Source organism: Mixophyes fleayi, chromosome 9 (assembly GCF_038048845.1).
Source record: "Mixophyes fleayi isolate aMixFle1 chromosome 9, aMixFle1.hap1, whole genome shotgun sequence".
Classification (NCBI taxonomy): domain Eukaryota; kingdom Metazoa; phylum Chordata; class Amphibia; order Anura; family Limnodynastidae; genus Mixophyes; species Mixophyes fleayi.
The window spans coordinates 93,411,335-93,431,281 of record NC_134410.1 but is presented as its reverse complement, the minus strand read 5'-3'; the positions used below and the strand labels follow the sequence as shown (position 1 = coordinate 93,431,281).

At 40.3% G+C, this 19,947-nt stretch overlaps 1 protein-coding gene across 3 annotated transcripts in view; it reads left to right on the top strand.

Annotated features, from left to right (window-relative positions):
* Nucleotides 1–19,947, top strand: part of F8 (coagulation factor VIII) — a 515,303-nt gene that overhangs the window by 229,389 nt on the left and 265,967 nt on the right. For all 3 annotated transcript variants that reach the window (XM_075184684.1, XM_075184685.1, XM_075184683.1), the window contains one exon: nucleotides 7,684–7,834. In XM_075184684.1, the coding sequence (XP_075040785.1) occupies nucleotides 7,684–7,834 (151 nt within the window). The remainder of the gene's footprint in view (nucleotides 1–7,683; nucleotides 7,835–19,947) is intronic.

Sequence of the window (19,947 nt, the reverse complement as noted above, 5' to 3'; positions counted from 1 at the left end):
TGACAGACTTACCTCAAAAACGACTCTGCAGATATCCGATGGAGGCAGGTTAACTGCTTAAACAGTTAACCTGTGTGGTACCGACATAGCCGCTTTAATTTTTAATTCATTCAGGTCTCACTGACTTAAGACAGTGGTGCCGGAGAGCTGGCCAGTCGGAAGGAGGTCCTGTCATCCTGCTGCCTCCATCGGATATCTGCAGAGTCGTTTTTGAGGTAAGTCTGTCAATATTGATGTTTTTTTTTCATGAAATCGTTCTTTTCTTGCAGGCCTTCTCGCTGTCGGATTTTTCGACATCGCGGAAGCGATTACCACCGTTCTAATCATCTGAAATAACCCAGCAATCTGCATTATTAACACACAGACATTTCAAATCTTCACCGTCATCATAAATATCCATATAATCAGCCTTATAAACACAAAGATATTTCAGATTAAAGTACATGACCATCATCACAAATATCATAAGCAAATTACATAATCATAAATCACAAATGTTGATTTGCAATGTGTGGCATTATTGTAACCCCCCACAGGTATTTCAAATCAAATGATATCACCAATATCACAAATATCTCAATTATCATCTTTACTTAAGATGAGTTATTTAACATCAAATCACCATCACCACAAATATGAAATTATTAAGCATTGCACAATGAAGACATAGTAATCGTGTAATCAAGTCCCGATCTCTGCCAGCGCTGAGCTAGTTCAGAATTCAAATCCTTTTTTCAGAGGGCAGATAACCATACACAGCAAACAATACCCCTAAAGATGCGTCTTTTCCAACCCTGCCTCTCGTTTTTGCATTTCTCTATAAATTGAGGTTCATCAGTACACCTATATACAAAGGATAAACAGCGCTCAGGAACAAACCTCTAATTAGTCAATGTATTCTAAAAGAGATTTCCAAATCTTGTTTAAATAGAATTAACTTTGCATATTAATATCATACTTGCCAACTTTGGCAAGTTGGCCTCCGGGAGATCCGAGGGGAGGTGGGCATGTGGGGGCGGTGCTTGGAAAATTGCGTCATTTGGCCCGACCCCTAACTGTCATCACAATTTGTAGTCTATTACAGCAGTGGGTTCATGATGATGCATGAATCATGTCCTAAGCCCCGCCCCTGCCAGTTATAACTAATGAAGTGGCCAGGAACCGGTAGGTTGCCCTGCTCTCCCGGGAGTCCGGGAGGACACCCAGAAATCCGGAAGTCTCATGGACATTCCGGATGAGTAGGCAACTATGTTTGATATTATTACAAAATTGATTTGATACTACGATAAAAAATTGGCTTGACAATCTTAAACTAAAAATTAAATTGTCTTTACACTATTAATAAAACAACTTCAGTTTAAAACATAAATCACACATTCATAACAATTCTATACTATAGCTCATATAACACAATCCTAACTCCCTGTGATTAGAGCAGCGCTACTTATATTTCACAACCTAGCAATACTATACTCGAAACCCAGAACAGAAGTGCAAATTAATTAGCAAGATAGCTTTCACAATAGAGGAACAAAATGTCCCAGTATTTCTACAGATTTAATTAATCAAACCTGGGAACTTTGCTGTATTTTCCTGTGGTCTGTGGATACAAAGTCTCGATCAAGTGCACAATATCAATCCATGCGTAAGAAGGTGGCAAATGTATATAATGTCTTTAGCCAGGAAATCTCCAAGAAAAAAGTAGAAGAATAGCTGTTCCTGAACGATCATATTAGATCTTTAACAATGAGCAGCTGCTGCTGCTTTTTCAAAGCTGTAAAATCTTAGCTCAACAGCGTTTTTGAATAGGGTGGACTTGTCCACCCCATAATTCATTAGTCCGCACCTGTGAGCAATTTTTCCCACAATCATGAGTAAGAATACATTTCAATAGACATACACATTTAATACATTGTCAAGCCAATCTAACAAAATATATATTAATATCTAGACATCATTTTATAAAAACAGACTTCAAATTTTCTTCCAACATAACTGGACCCCAAATTACCATTACCTTTCTGATGATAAGGTTTGTTCCTTTTAGAAATATCTAATATTTAAGCTGTGTTCATTCAACATTTTCCCATATTAAACATTGTTACATGTTGTCATAAATTAGACATTCTTAATCACAGTAACATAGTTTAACTTTTTTTATTCTTCATAAATCATTTAAATAAAGAATATACAGCGCCCGAAAGATGCATTCATTCCAGATACTCCTATTCAGTTTTCAACTATTTTTCATCTGCATTTACTGAAATATGGGTTATCCAAGAATCCCTAAGTTCACCGGCAAAATTTTTTTTTCCATACTCTTCAGTAATTTTCTACATTGAAATCTATATAGAACTCAATTTCAATCTTCTTCTGACAAGAGCATAATACATTTCTTAATTAAGTAAAAAGGCTTCTTTACTTATCTGCTATTTGTAAAGAGCGGATGGAAATCAATAGATAAGATGGGATTTTTTTTATGTCACTACTAAATGTGCCAAACCTATGTTCCCAACATACATTTCTACCTGAAGTCATTTTGGCCTTCCAGTTATCCAAACTGAATAATCCTATAGCGTTGTATACAGGGAATTAGAACTTTAGTAATGAGCTGCAATTTTTGAATTTATAACAATTAAACATTTACAGCTAAATTAAGTTTTAAAAGGTATAGGATTCTATTTAAGTCCCACCGCAAAAATGGCACGTGCCTTATCATCTCTTAATAAGGAATGAAGTACTATGGCCATTTATCAAAAAAGTCATGCCAGGACAGCTCATCCGATACAAAACAGTCCCGGCAATGACTCCATTTCATTTACATCACCGGGTTCTGACCCAGAGTCTTTACTGCGCAAGAGCGACCAGTTCCATTTATCAACACAGGGAAAAGCACAAAAGCTGCTGGAGATGGATCGGAAGATCCCTCTCCTATGATGCTCTCCCCATAGGATTTAATAGCTAATGCCATCTTCAGCTAAGGTTATCTTAGTTGATCAATTTGCCTAGACTGCAGTCCCCATTGAGTATTACGGGGACTGAAGTATTGTGTGGTATTTTGCCAAATGCAGGAGATATCTCTGAAATCTTCTGTATTAGGCTTTTAATAAATTGCCACTATGCTTAAAATGCCTAAACCATGCCTAGAAAGCTGTTTCTGCATGGCTTAAGGATTGTTAAATAGGCCTCATAGTGTAAGACGAAAACATTGTCTGTACAGTCTTTATTAGATTGTGAAATATGACTAGGTCTCTATGTATATGCTAACCATGAGTCCTCAATTTATGACAGAACCTACTGTAAGAAAGTTAAACAGTGGTAAAAGCCACTCCCCACCTATGCTGTTCTTTGCTAGGAATGCATTCACTTTGGCAGACTCTGCCCAACTCCTCCCCTCTGCCAGTGCAAAATTATGCTCCTCCGGCTATCTTGATCCTTAACCTCTTCAGTACTAAGGAAAGTGAAGAGGCATGTCTCAATCTGATACACCTTGTATTAGTAGAATGGTGGAGGCTTACTTTAATGATAATGCTCAAATTAACATCTCAGACAAACCCTTTGAATTGTAGGAGACAAAATAGCAATTTGGAGCCCCATATACAAGCTGTGGTTTACTTAACCTGCCCACCCTCAACTGTGTACTCGGAAAGAGTGTTTATCACAGTTGGGAACATTGTCAGAGACCGTCGGAGGAGACTACATTCCAAAATTGTAGAAAAACTGGTGTTCATCAAAATGAACTACAAATTATTTGAGGAATAAATTTTTTGCCACCAATTACAAACAGAATCTGTAACGCTAGATTCCAGTCAACTAAGAAGATGATGACTACTGTTAGCCAAATGCCCATTAGTAATTTGTTAAAATCCCTATCTATCTTACAGTTCATCAACTGACAGTGAATATTAATATTTGCTTTTGTGAGGGCCCATACAAGTCACGCACTTCAGCCATAAAAATGGCACTTTCTGCACTGAAGTGCTTTGTTTGTTAAACAATGTGCATGTCCTTTGTAACATATGGGTGGGTGGGTGTTTGGGCCTAAGGACAATTCCATCTTGCACTATTTTACATTATGACCTTGGTCTGTCATCTTGTGTAAACGGCTATATGGTCAGCAGCTAGACATTAATTTGGTCAACATTCAGAAAGTCGACAACATTAGGTCGACAATTCAGGTTTCAAAACTATTAATAGGTCAACAATTACAAGGTAGACAGTATTATTAGGTTGAGAAATCAAAGTATTATATGGTTAGTGATAGTTGCTAGGGGCACGGTAAGGAAAAGGGCTAAGGACAGGTTTAGGGCTAGGGACAGGGTTATGGATAAGGCTAGAGTTAGGGATAATATTGATGACCTAATAATACTATCAATATTTGAATTGTCAGACTAATAATACTGTCAATGTCATTATTGTCGACTTTCCAATGATGTCTATATTAGAGTGCCCACCATATAATTGTGGATCATACAAATGTCTAACATATGTATCACACCCGGGTGGGAGACCGCAAGGACTATTCCATCTGCCACCATTTCACATTATGGCCTTGGACATCTGTTAAGTGTCTATTGATGCTGCCGCTGTCTAACTAATGAGCTCTAATACTGCCACTGTCCCTCTTCAATATCTTGCTGCTGTCCCTCTCCAATGTGTCGATGCTGTCCCTCTTCAATGTGTCACACATACTGTCTAACGGTTACCAATTTGGTGCATCTTCTTTTCTAAAATTAAAATGTAATTAATCTAGACATCTGTGATGTGGAAGATGATGAAGGTGATGACATTGTCACCATTGAATAAGATGACCACTGTTTGCCAATTTCTCACTAGTAAATTGCTAATATCCCTATCTATTCTCCAGTTCAACAACCAAATTGATAGGTTCTCTGGAGGTCCAAACAAATGAAGCACTTCATTGAACAGTCCTTGTTGCTGAAGTGCTTGGTGTCCTAAACTATATGCATGTCATTTTAAACATGTTGGGCCCAAGGACAATTCCATCTTGCCCTAATTGACATTATGGCCTTGGTCTATCATTATCTGTTAAATGTCTACTGATACCGTCACTGTCCATGATTACTGCCTCTTCACGTTCCATAAGGAATGCTGTCTAATGTTAAAAATATAAAGTGCGTGGTCTTTCACCATTTTTCTTCTGGGTGTAATGGTTTGATAAAATCTAGGTTCAACAGACGGAACGCGGCAGTTTTTTACACTGGGATCGCTGTTTCAGTAATCTGATATTGGACTCATTTTATATTTATACTGGTACTAGTTTTTTTCCCTCCAGGACTTATGTGCCCTAATTGATCTAATTCGAACTTGCTACAAGTGCTGAAATCAATCTGTACAGATTTTTGCATATGAAGACCTACTCACCTTTGCTAATACTAGCGTCACTGATGGCAAGAAAACATACTCATTTGCTTTTGGGTAATGTTCTCCGACGGTTGTGGACAGAGCGCCTGGACGCAGTCATAAGCTGGGAGCTGCAGCATTGGAACCACTGAGACAATTTAGTGAGTTATACAATTTATTTACTATGCAAGTCCTTTACCAGTGACATTCCATCAGGATCTGGACGTGGAATACCATTAATATACCAACATTACTTTGATAGCTCTATATCTTTCAACTTATGGGCTGATTTGCTGGATATCTTGGAGGGATTTTATTGTTATTTTTATTGTGATTATATCTTTATATGAACTACAATATATTTACTAGTTACATGGACATACTCATCAATTTAGTCTGTTTATAGACACCATTTGTGATTTCATTTATACAGATTTTAGTCCCAGTGTTATTTAAATGTTTGGTTTCAATTACCAATTTACCAATTTATGAGGCCTATGTATTATATTTATTGAGACATTAAAAATATATTTTTTCATATACTATTAACTCTAGTATATCCTGCCACGGTTTCCTTTCATTTTTCTAGTTAATGCCACACCTATATATCCCTATTTAGCGCTGCTTTTTCTTTTTGGTCTGTGGTTGTTTTTGATTAGAGGCTAGCAATTGGCCCTGCTTTGCAGCTACAATTTGTGCTTATTTGGTGTGGTGCAGCCCAGCACGAGATTCCTCACTATGTTTCATACGTATTGTAGCATGCTTTGCACACAAAACTTGGTTGTTCATCCTCCTCTCCTCCTCATCCATTCAGCATAGTAGTGCTAGCACACAATGCCGGGTCATTCACAGGCAAGCTACTCTCTGTATCGCTGGTTTCACTAGGTAGCATACCGGTGTCAATCTTTTGGAAAAACTGTGGAATGTAATTTTCGGTATTCAGCGACTGAATGGAAATACTTTATGTGCACTGCTGTGCCACTATGTTTCATAGGGATTGTATCTATTATTAAACTACCATGTATTTGTATTGCTGCTCTGTCACTACATTCAGCCAGCCAGTCCGCGGCAGCCCTTGGTCAAAATTTTAACAGTTGTAAAGAGATCTTTAGGAAATAGACTGTGAATGTTAATGCTATAAATAGTATTGTAGGATCAAAAACAGCTCAAAATGCTTTTACCTATATATCAATTATTTAATTAAATCCAAAACTAAAACCAAAACACTTGAGGATTTTTGGGCAAAACCAAAACCAAAACCAAAACATGACTATGGGGTTAGAACCAAAAACACGGGGGTCTGCACATCTCTACTTACTACATCCTATGATTTCAGGGGTGGAAAGGAGAGGGAAATGGGCGTATGCATATATTCAGTGTACAGTTAGGGCATTCCAAGCTCAAGTGCACACAGCAGCGTCAGATTCAAGCTTTGGACATCTCGATGGTATGCAAAGTAAACATGAATAACATCCTAATAAATGTTTTTTATGGAAGAAAACAAAATAACTAAAAACATTTTTTTCTCTTTTACTGTATTGTCATTAAAGACTATATTATTAACCGGTGACATTAATTGAAAAATTTAGCATCTTCTCCTTGCGTTCCTTGGTGAATCAGGCCCTCAGTGTTTTAGATAAACTCTATACCTTGGCACCCTAGGCGACCGACCTGTTTAACCTTATGGTAGTCTGGCCTTGGTCATTGTTGTAGCATATGAGCACCAGTGATTGCCATCATTTATCAAAATAGCAGTAATGCAAATCTTCTTACTGAAAACACTGATATATTGCAGCACAGGTGTGTGTGCTTGATGCTAGGTAATTATAGATGGCTGCAGAGTTTCATGTAATTTCATGATGCAGGCACATTTTTTTATACTTCCCTTGTACATGCATAGTTAATAATCACAAGTAACATTTTCAAATTTACATGTAACTGTAAAAGTGTAGATGCATCTAAGCAAAGATATACCAGTCATCATCATCAACTTTGCACCTCCTAAAATGTGCAAGTTGTGTACATGTGCAGTTTTAGGCTAAGCAAAACTTTATGACTCGCACATGCACTTGTGAAACTCTAAATGAGGCCTATTACTTGCAAAGCTCTGCACTGAATTGCAAAGTAAAATAATGTGATTTTTTTTTTTTCTCTACACACAAAGTTTTAACATCAATATTTAAAATATATTTTATTTATATCATATATTTACATTAAGGAAACTATATTGTGTACAAAAAAATAAAATTTTTTATAAAGACATTTCTGGGATAATATTAAATGTATTTTTCAATTATTAAGCAATATATTATTTTGCAGATAGTCACAGATAAGGAACATATCCTTTTCTTCTCTGAATTTGATGAAACTTTAAGTTGGTACTATGAGGAAAACATCAAGCGTTTTCAGAAATCCTCATCCGGTAACTGGACCATCAGTGTGAAGCCTCCAAAGCAGAGTCTGATGCACAGTATGTATAATGTCATAATATACAGTAAACAAAATGTGATGATCCGTGATATTTCTATTCAGATACATTTGTAATTTATATTTGTTACTAGGATGAATTACCTATTTTATATAATTACACTGTGTTTTTACAGCGTTACATGTTTATAGTGTATTTATGATAGAAATATGTGAATTAAAATCGTGTAAGTGAATGTTGAATGTGGTTAAACTGAACTTCAGCTGCATTTCTCTTTACAAAGGAGAGCACAATGAGAATAAGTGAAAGAGTAATATTGGTAGAACTATCACTCTGCTATTATTACCATCATCAGTTAACATCATGGGCCTGATTAATTAAGGAAAAGAAAGCAAAAAAAATTAGTAACTTTTCACCTGAGCAAAATCATGTTGTACCGCAGGGGAAGGTACACTTAAAATTGGCCTCCCCTGCAATATATATATATATATATATATATATATATATATATATATATATATATATGACACGTTGGTTCATGATAAGTGTGGAGAAAAATCCCCCAGCACACTGCTGTGAACCAGTAAATGACCTGCTATTCTACATAAAATGCAGAAAGCTCACTTACACACATTTGAAAATGTATGATAAGCCATCCGCTTTGTCAAGGCGCTTCTGCTAATAGGGTGTCCTTAAATCTAAACAATGAGAGACCCTATATTGGGACATATATTCATGTGTTTTTAAGCTGACAGCTAACTTACCCAGAGGTACCCTAGGAACCTCCACATGGCAATGGAGGACCAGTGCTTCCCATCAGCTACTGATACCAAACATGCCTCTTTGGCAACAATGCAGAAATGGAAGTTGCTCAATCAATTTATAGGTACACAGCCGATGCTTCAAAGGGTAGGGTCAGGGCCTGATTAAGGGTTCTGGCCGCCCTAGGCTAATACGGCCGCATCGCCCCCCCCCCCTCCTCCGAATATATAGGTGTATAGGAACACTCCTGAATATGAATGTTCAGGTGTATTCTCCAGCATTCAAATTTAGACAGATTGTGCCATTGTCTCTTACCTGTCCTTGCTCTTCTCTCTTGCAACTTTGTTATCCTCTCGTTGGCTTCTGGAAAGTTGGCGTCCTTTTTTGAAAATGCAAAAATGTATTATAATGCAAACCCTGAATGATTAGGCCCTTTAGTTAAAACAAAACACTCCATTATGGCCAGCTAAAAGTACCCCATTGGACAGGCATATATAAGCAATATCTGAATATTTGTTGTCAATCAAATACAAACCTCTACAAGCCCCATCTCACTAATATTTAGTATTCTAGTGATTGCTGAGACCACCCATGTGACCACCACACAATCATGAGATTCTGCCCCCCAAAGCTGCTCTATTTTTTAAAAAGCCCCTGCAGCCATTTTCCTTAACCACAACCCCCCCGCACAGCCATTTTCCTTAACCCCTGCTGCAGCCATTTTCTTTACCTCCCACCCTGCATCCATCCCCCTTGCAGCTATTTTCCTTACCTCCACTCTGCTAGCTAGCTATCCCCCCCGTCACATCAAAACTCCCCCAGTCACATATATCAGCCCCCCTCCTCTGCCCTCCTTCATACATATCAACCTCTCTACCTCCCTATAGATTTTCATGGCAGCCCCCCCATCCCACCCTATAGATTTATATGACAGTCCCCCTCTCCCTCCCTATACATATGCATGACAGTCCCCCCTCTCCCTCCCTATAGATATCCAGGGTAGTCCCCCCCCCTCCCTATAGATATGCAGGGTAGTTCCCCCCCTTCCTATAGATATGCAGGGCAGTTCCCCCTCCCTATAGATATGCAGGGCAGTTCTCCCCCTCCCTATAGATATGCAGGGCAGTTCCCTCCCTATAGATATGCAGGGCAGTTCTCCCCCCCCTCCCTATAGATATGCAGGGCAGTTCCCCCCCCTCCCTATAGATATGCAGGGCAGTTCCCCCCCTCCCTATAGATATGCAGGGCAGTTCCCCCCTTCACTTACCTGTAGTTGTGCTTTTGATCGTCGAGCCCTCCACCCCCCCGCGGCGATCCCCCCCCCCCGCGGCGATTTCCAGCGGCGACCCCCCCCCTCCCCCACCCCGAAAAAAAAAATGAATGAAAAAAAAAAAAATACCCACAGTCCAGTGCCCCCCGGGACCCAGCGCCCCAGGCTGCAGCCTGGTCAGCCTAGTGGTTGATCAGGCCCTGGGTAGGGTTATCCAGAAAGAAGAAATACAGAGAAAAGTCCCCCTGCATCGGTGACATTAACTTATTTTTTTTTTCCTATGCACTCTTTTGGGACTTGATATTCCACATATGTATATCACATATGTATTTGATGTATCCTGCAGTGTCTTGTCTGTGTAATGTTCATTTTGTCGCTACCAATGCATTTTGTCTGATGCGCTCTTCCAACACACAATTTTTTTTAAATAGCAAAGCAGTAGCATAATAGGAAATACAAATAACAGGGAAAGCTAAATAATCACAAAAATGCAATAAGAACAAAAATGAGGTAGAACGATAAATACACAGCGCACTGGATCCAGCTATCAGTCATTCAGTCCTGAAGCTTGTGGTCAAAGTAAACTAAATGATGGTTACAGTGCCTGGTTTATATACAATTTGTGGTACATAAAAAAACAGTGGTGATGTCATAAAGTAAACAAGACAATTGTAAAAAGCATTCTCCATCTGTTCAGGATTTTGGGCAGTCCAGTAAAATGCAGGTCATAGGTCAGGTTAAACGATGCTCTCCGAGGGTGAGGGCACCTCACTCCAACTGCTGCCTACATGGCTTACCTCAGGAGGCCGCCAAATACTGGTTCAAACCAGCCTGTTTGCATTCCAAACACAATATCATTTTGAGCATTAATCCTTAGCTGATAATAGCAGATTTCTGATGGTAAAAAGTGGATTGGTGTGGCACTAAGCATGATACATTTCCTATATTCTGAGCCTTAGATGTCAATAAAGTGGTTTAGTGGTTTTAACATTGTTATATTAAAGTATTAAATCTATTATATTTGAATATAAATGACTATGTGCTGGAACTTTATTAAAGTGAACTGTTTACAAATATATATGTGAGTGTAAATGTATTTATAAGTGTTCACTAGTGTAATTGTGTAATTAGCCCTTCCACAAGGTAGTGTACCATTTGCATATTTTCACATAAAAACCAATTAAATAGATGTTTATTAATTTGAAACGACTTCATCCAATTATTTGACTTTCGCAGACCACCCTTTGCTAGTGCACAAAACTATCACCTAATTATACTTTCTATTTCAGGATTGTAATGCAGTTCTTCATTAATGTTGTACCTGTACTTCTCATCATAATTACATTCTCATTTTCAGTATTTATCTCAGTAGAATGTTTTCCACACCTCAACACAGTAGGAACACATCTGACTCTCAAGCCAATTACCATAATGACATCAAATATAAGAATAAGGAGCTTACCTGTACTAGTGATGATTTCTTGTACACATTCCCCTAGACCTAAGAACCATTTTGCAGAGTTCAACCATGAAAACCATCCCGCTACTTTTTCTCCTATTTGATACAGTGTAGAATTATGGTTCTTCCGGAATTCCCATTTTAATTGTAGAATTTCATCAATTTTCCGCTCAATTCTTTCTTTAGGGTCAACTGTATTATTGGTGGTGTACGTGCAACACTTAACACCAAATTGGGTAGCTAATGTCACACAGTTTCCACCAGTAATAGATGTAAGCTAATTTAACACCAACCTATGCTGAACTAACTCCTTCTTATAAACCTGTAGCTCCTTACCCATATACCTGAATGTGTCAACATACATCTCCGTAACATTAATAATCAATTTAGCCAGGTCTTGTATATACTTAAACTTAGAGTTCCCCGAATGGTCTTGGTGGGGTCTAATGCGACCATAAGTTGAAATCCTGTAATTTCAGTAATTAACTGTAAAATGGCTGCCATCTAGAATATTTCAAGTGAAGAGAATGTTGATAATAAAAGATGGCTCTTGGACTTTGACTGAGATAAGTGAAATGAAATGATAGATGGATAAATGTGGTAGAGTATAAGAGAATATTTGTAAGGTTAAAATGTATGCTTGAGTGTCTGTCTCTGTAACGCTCCGGTCCCACAGATAGTACATGTCTCGTTAACTGCAGTCCATTCAATTGGAAACTGCCATGTCCCAGCATCAGACATTCTCCAGTTCATTCATTCAGCTATATTCAGATCTGTGCAGGTGCAAGCCTATTGCAATTCAGGACCTCCTCTCTCTTTTTCATTGGCTAAGCATTTCTGGAGCACTATTTAAACCTCCTGGATTCACCTGTCTGATGCCCGTTCTTCAAGCTCACTTCCTGCAGCCTGTGGTTCTGGTTCCTGTTCTCCTTGTGGTTTGCCTATGTTCCAGTCTGCTCTCAGTTTGTGGTCTGTGCTAAACCTTCGCTGTTCCAGTACCTCTCTTACCATCTCCAGTGTACTTCATCGTGGCAGCTCCGGTTCTCTCATCGCTATCACTCAGATCCGCTATTACACCTGTGACTCCTCAGCTGCTATCACAAGTTGCCTCTACTGCTCCAGTCTGCTCTCAGTCTCTGGCCGTGTTGAACTATCGCTGCTCCAGTACCTCCATTACCATCTCCAGAGTACATCATTGTGACAGCTTCAGTTCTCTCATCGCTACCGCTCAAAGCCGTTACTCTCTCTGTGACTCATCAGCTGTTACTACGAGTTACCTCCACAACTCAGTTTGCTCTCAGCCTGCAGCTGTGTTGAACTATTGCTGTTCCAGTACCTCTATTACCATCTCCAGTGTACTCTATTGTGACAGCTCCAGTTCTCTCATCACTACCGTTCAGAGCTGCTATTTCATCTGGGACTCATCAGCTGTTACTACGAGTTACCTCCACCACTCCAGTTAGCCTTCAGCCTCTGGCTGTGTTGAACTATTGCTGCTCCAGTACTTCCATTACCATCTCCAGAGTACTTCATAGTGACAGCCTCTGTCCTGTTGTTGTATACCTTAGAGCACCTATTCTCCTAGTGACTCATTGGCTGCTGACCATCAGCCTATATTATTGTTGTGCCTGTATTTATACCACTCCTCTGTGGACTCCATCGTCTCCATCCACTTCACCTGGCTCCCCCACATCGTTCTGCTGTACACTCACTCATGGGACCGCAACCTGCAGACTTGATGCAGCCAAGATCATACCTCCTTGCGGGGGTTCCTGGTGAAAACCACCAGTCTGTTAGACTCCGCGCCCGTGGGTGGTCTTAGCCATATTCAGCAGAGCCTAGGGATCAATTTCTTGTAAGCCCAACCGTCCCAGTCTCTTTCTCCCACACAGCTCTCTCCCCTCCCCTCCCTACACACACACAATGGATTCACACACCTGGAACAACAGGTAAAGCTTGACTCACAGTCTGTACAACGTGTTTGGCTCAGGTGTCAGTAACTGCAGTCTTTAGATCTCTCGGAACAGGTTCACGAGTGACAGATTTGTGGTGTAAATCTCAGCTTTTTCTTGTACCTTCTCCGGATTGTTGGCTTTATTGCAGTGAGTAGAATGGACCCAAGTGTCTCTTTCTACTACTTTCAGAGATGTGGTGCTGGTCATCAACACTTGTTACCGGCCTTTCCACCGGTCTTTTTAAACAACCAGAAATAATTGCAGATCATGACATATTCCCCAGGTTCAACATCGTGATAGTTTGTGTCTGGCATACCAGGTGACAGCATTTTGATTTTCTGTTGCTGTTGTCTTAGCTGCTTGCTCATTTTTATGAGGTATTGAGCAGTCACTTCATTGTTGCATTTGAAATCATCCTGTGGACCTATGATCAAATAAGGTTGTCTGCCAAAAACGGGAAACAAATTAAGAGGAGGTCTGGGAGTGTTTCTGATGCTATGGAGGACTAGTGGCAAAGCTTCTGGCCACGTCAATCCAGTTTCAGTCATTGCCTTATTCAGTTTGTTCTTCATGGTACCGTTTACTCTATCCACCTTACCACTGGCTTGTGGTCGGTAAGCAGTATGAAGTTTGCTATCAATTCCCATGAGTTTACACATGATCTGAAGATATCACCAGTAAAATTAGTAACCCTATCGCTTTCTATAGTTCTAGGATAACAATACCTGCATACAAATTCCTGAATTTTTTTTTAGCAGTAAAATCAGCAGTTTTAGTGGCAGCTGGAAATACCTCTACCCAGTTAGAAAATACATCAGTACATACTAATACATATTTGAGATTCCTGCAAGGTGGTAATTGGATGAAGTCAAGTTGTATTACCTGAAAATGGGCTCCGTTTTTTATTGTCTTCCCGACATTTTTCCTCAAACAGGTAAGACAAGACATTGCTTTCTTACCGGCTTGAGAAGAAAAGTCTGGTGCACATCAGAATGCTCTTACCAGCTTACACATACCTTCTTTACCCAGATGAGTCAGACCTTGTGCTGCCTCAGCTAGGCCTTTGAAATATGTTCTGGAAGCCACGGGCCTACATTTTCCATCTCTCCAGAGTCCAGAGGACTCTTGACCATATTCCTTTGCCTTCCAGACCGCCTTTTCCTGTAGGGAACACAAATCTTGCATTTCAATCCATTTTTGTCGTTTGGAAAACCATCATCTTATCAGTTGACATGTTTACAGATAAACCTGCTGCCCACTTGGCAGCTTCGTCTGCCCTGCTATTTCCCACTGATAACAGGCCTTCTTCATGTGAATGGGCTTTGCATTTGATAACAGCTACTGCCTTAGGTAATTGTATTACTGTCAAGAGTTCTTTTATGTGCTGTGAGTGTGCTACTGGTGTGCCTGCCACTGTCATACAGTTTCTAAGAAGCCAAAGGGCCCCAAAATCATGCACTACCTCGAAAGCGTACCTAGTCAGTGTGTATATTAGCTGATTTACCCTCTGCCAATTCACATGCACTTATCAGTGCCACGAGTTCAGCCACTTGGGCTGAGTGAGGTGGACCAAGGGGTTCAGCTTCTATAACATCCTTGTCATCTACAACAGCATAACCGGTACATAGTTCTCTTATGTCTGTCTGTTTTATGACAACTCTCATCCATGTAAAACCTACATTTTCTAACGGGGTGTCACGTATGTCAGGTCTTGCAGTAAAAGTCTGGTTCAGATATTCCATACAATCATGCATATCAGTATACTTGCCAAACTCACCATCAGCTAGAGTCTCCTCACCTTCCACCCGTTGTGAATCACAAGGCACATATGGTAGTTATGTAGCTGGATTTAAACTATTGCACTGTTTGATGGTGATATTTGCAGGTGCCATCAGAGCTAATTCCCACTTTGTGAACTTTGCTGAGGAGACATGTCTAGTTTGAGCAGAATTTAACAGAGCAGATACTGCATGTGGTGTATAGACAGTTGAATCATGTCCTAGTACTACGTCCTCACTCTTACTTACCAGAAGAGCAGTAGCTGCTACAATTAAACACGTAGGGAGTGATCTTGCAACAGTGTGAAATTGTGCACTGTAGTATGCTACTGGTCTGCTAATGTCACCATGTTTCTGTGTCAAGACACCTGCTGCACAACCATCAGCTTCAGTACAATATAACTCAAAAGGCTTTTTGTAATCAGGTATTCCCAAAGCAGGTGCTTTAGTCAGACTCTCTTTAAGGTTAAAGAATGTCTGCTCTGACTCGTCTGTGTGTGTGTGTAGCAAGCTCAGGCTTTGCGGATAACACTAACTCCTGTAATGGTAGTGCCAGAATAGAAAAACCTGGAATCCATGATCTCCAATACCCACACATCCCTAAGAAGGTACGGATCTGCTGTTGGTTCTGCGGCAGGGTCATGTTTTGAATGGCCTGAATTCTGTCCGTTGTCAGGTGTCTTAGCCCCTGGGTGAGACAGTATCCTAAGGATATAACCTTGGTATAACATGGCTGTAATTTATCCTTTGCAACCTTGTGTCCTGTCTGTGAGAGATGAAGCAAAAAAAGTTTAGTTTCATACACAGATGACATTAACGAATGAGAGCACAGCAGCAAATCGTCAACATATTGAATTAGATGCAAAAGAAAAAAGAGAAGAAGTATATATCGAGGCACTCCGGGATGTTTAATTCAATTAAAAACATCTATTTTATTGGTATGCATTAAAAAAAATATTATATTTTTTTCCAACAGTTACATACAGGGTTGCGAAATAAGTAAAAACAAAAAAGTGAACAATAGTGATTGACTGTGTGTTAATATAAAATTGCAGTCCAGCTGCAATGGCTTTGCTATTTCACATATATCTTCTCAATAAGCACCTTTATTAATGGGTAAGAATTGTCTCTGCCAAGAATAATAGTCTAAAATATTATTAGAACTCTATTATTTCATATAGTCATCACAACAAGAAATAATTATATGTAGTACTAAGGTTTATCTATTATAACCTTTCCACTTAAATAATCATCTTATGGTGTTGATAGTGATAATATATATGACTATATTGCTGACTGCCTAACAATAAATGAGTAATTTTATATTCGTTAGTTTGTTCAGAACACGTACGTTGTTTTACCTGTTGTCCAATAGTGAATTCCCGTGAATATAGAATAACAGGAGATCAGCTACCCATAATTTCCACATTGGTATCTGTGTTAAGTAGATTTAAATAGTAAATGAACTGGCAATCATTTGGCTGCCATTTTTTAGTTATCGGCAGCAACATAGTTATAGCTAGTGCTGTTAAACAGGCTTGTGAATGCTTTAAATTTTAGCCCCTTAAGTGTCAGGATTCACTAGGAGGAGTGGGATCCTTTTGTTCTGTCTGGGATTGATGGTACTTCACCAAGAGGCGCGGAATCCAACAAAGTGGAAGGTTTTCACCAGAGGTTCCCGCAAGGGAATTTGGGCTTGGCAGCTTCCACCCTGCAGGTCGCGGCCCTCTAGGGGAGTTCCCAGTGAGCGGTGATAGAGAACCTAGTACAGAGAAGAATGTAGGCACCAGAGAGCCACAAATGAGTAGGATTACTGAGTGATGCTCAGTGATAGTCCACAGAGAGATAGTAGGTGAGTTGCAGCAGCACACTAGGAGAGATGATAGCGATGATCTGCAGAAGTGACCACTAACAAGTGGAGCAGGTAATAGGTGATTTGCAGCAGTACACTTGGAAAGATTGTAGTGATGATCTGCAGTAGTTACCACTAGCAAATGGAGCAGGTAATAAGTGATTTGCAGCAGCACACTTGGAGAGATGGTAGCGATGATCTGCAGTAGTTACCACTAACAAGTGGAGCAGGTAATAGGTGATTTGCAGCAGTACACTTGGAAAGATTGTAGTAATGATCTGCAGTTGTTACCACTAACAAATGGAGCAGGTAATAAGTGATTTGCAGCAGCACACTTGGAGAGATGGTAGCGATGATCTTCAGTAGTTACCACTAACGAATGGAGCATGTAATAAATGATTGCAGCAGCAGAGTTCATAAGCTGCTTCAAGGCCAGGAGTCTGACGAGAAGAACCAGCACTGAGAGGTGCTGGGAGGAGCCTTATAAATGAGAGGTAACCAATGGATGAGTGGGACAGATGAACAAAGGTGAGATGATTACCTGCGCATGTGCAGAGCTGATTGCTGGCCTGACAGCCAGGGAAGAAGCAGGGAATGAGGAATGAATGATATTCAGGCAACCGGGTGACAGCCGTGGGTGAGTGGTGTGTGACAATAACGAAACAAACGTGTATTGCTAACTGCCTAACAAACAGCTTATCTCTGGCCATAAATCACTATTATAGGAAGTCTTGACAGTACTACCTAATCAAATCTAATTTCCATAATAGGATTAGTGGCAGATCATGAAATAAACAAAGCAAATTCCTATTGAATTAGAACAGACCCATTGCTTGGTTGGAAGGATTGTAATCAGTCATGTAAGGCCTGGGAGAAAATACTGGAGCTGTCAATGAATGCTTGGAGAAAACTTGTCCACGTGTATTGTACCCCCCCTATAAGAGAATGCAAATAGATACTGAGAGTCAGGATGAAGAGCGACAGAGAGGAAGGCAGAACAAAGATCAAGGACAGTAAAATATCTGGCAGATGGTGAAATCTGCATAATGATGACAGCTGGATTGAGCACTATGGGGAATTGGCTCTCAACTACTTTATTAATTCCCATTAGGTCTTAGACTAATCTGTAGCCCCTCACCCATTTCTCTTCACTGTGAAAATTGGACTATTGGCTGTGCTGGATGTTCGAATTAAGTTTGTTGCAACGGCCTTTCAATTACAGGATACACCCCTAATTCCACCTCCTGTTTTAATGGGTACTGTGGTATTTTTGTGGCTTGCATGCCACTTTTTAGATGAACCGTTACAGGAGCTACATTTGCCATCAATCCAGAGTCCTGTCCATCTTTGGTCCATAGGGAACCTGGTATTTGTGTTAACATTTCCTCTACCTGAGATGGACCTAGTTCTAGAAAGGTGGAGTGCAGAAGTAACCTTTGTGGGGTGTCTGGTATGTAGTGTACCTTATGTGCAAACTTCCCTCGAATTTCCAGAAATACACCGTCAGGGGTGCAGTAAATGACACATCCCATTTTAAACAATAAATCCCTGCCCAGTAGGTTAATAGGAGCAGCTGCAGACAAGAAAAATGAATGCTTGATATGCAAAGGCCCGATAGTAACCTCTGTGGATTTAGTCAAAGGGTTATGTAACACTCTCCCCATTACTTCTATAGCTGGAACAGATTTGTTAGTAACCGGTAAACCTAAAGGAGAAGTTATCACTGACCTGGCGACCCCGGAATCTACAAGAAAAGTGTTACACCAGATACATCAACTGTTACTGTAGGCTATTTCCTAAGATTCTCAGTTAATCTAACTGGTTGTAGGATACAGGTATGACCTAATCCCCAGCCTAGTGTTGGCTATTGTTCTCCTGCAAAGCATTTACTGCTATGATGTGCACGGGCAACTGGTGAGATATCTCTGAGGCTTGTGTATGTCTCCTTTGCTGTTGGTACCTATGTGATTCTTTCCTAGGTGGCCCAAATCTTCCCTTTGGTCTATCTTCCCCTTATCTTTTTCTTCACAATACCTCATTATCTTTAAGGCATTTAAAACACCTCACTGACATATGTCTCTTTTGTTCCTCATAATATGTGCAGAGAGACTGTGGTTGGGCATGTAATCCTTCTAGTACCTGGATACTTACCATCATTAATCTCTCACTCTGTGCCTCTTTCCTCTCACTTATATTTCTGTCATGTTCCACAGCAGATTCCCTAGGGGCATCTACTGTGATTCCTCTCCAATTAGGTTATGAGGTTTGTACCCTGGTGCTTAAATTTTCTCATCCATCAATGGTGGTGATGTCATAAAGTAAACAAGACAATTGTAAAAGCATTCTCCATTGGTTTAGGATTTTGGACAGTCCAGTACAATGCAGGTAATAGGTCAGTTCAAACGATGCTCTCCGAGGGTGGGGGCACCAAGGAGGTATGGACTTTGCGGCACCAAACCTGCAGTTTGCGGTCCTGTGAGTGGGTGTACAGCAGAACGGTGTGGAGGAACCAGGTGACACGGGCAGCAACAGATGAGGCACGAGGAGAGTAGATTTCCTGTGGTACAAAAAGGAGAAACAGAGGCTGTCACAAGGGTGATAGGTAGAGGTACTGGAACAGCTGGAGTACAGCACTAGAATTGTGCAGGCCACACGAGGAAGTGGAGATAACTGGGGGAACAGGTGATGAGTCACCGAGGCAGTTGCGGTCCACAGTGGTATCGGTCAGGGAACTGGGGCTGTCATGATGAAGTACCTGAGAGGTGGTATAGTAGTACTGGAGCAGCAATAGTTCAATACAGCAGGAGACTGAGAGCAACTAAAGAGTCCGAGGTAACTCGTAGCAATCATAAATGAGATACAGTAGTAGCGGCTCTGAGTGATAGCAGTGAGAGAACGGAAGCTGTCGCGATGTAGTACAGTTGAGATGGTAAACAGCAGTACTGGAACAGCAAGAGTTCAATACAGCCAGAGACCGAGAGCAGGCTGCGGCAGCAGAGGTAACTCGTGGTAACAGCTGATGAGTCACAATAGTAGTAACGGCTCTGAGTGATAGCGATGAGAGAACTGGAACTGTCAT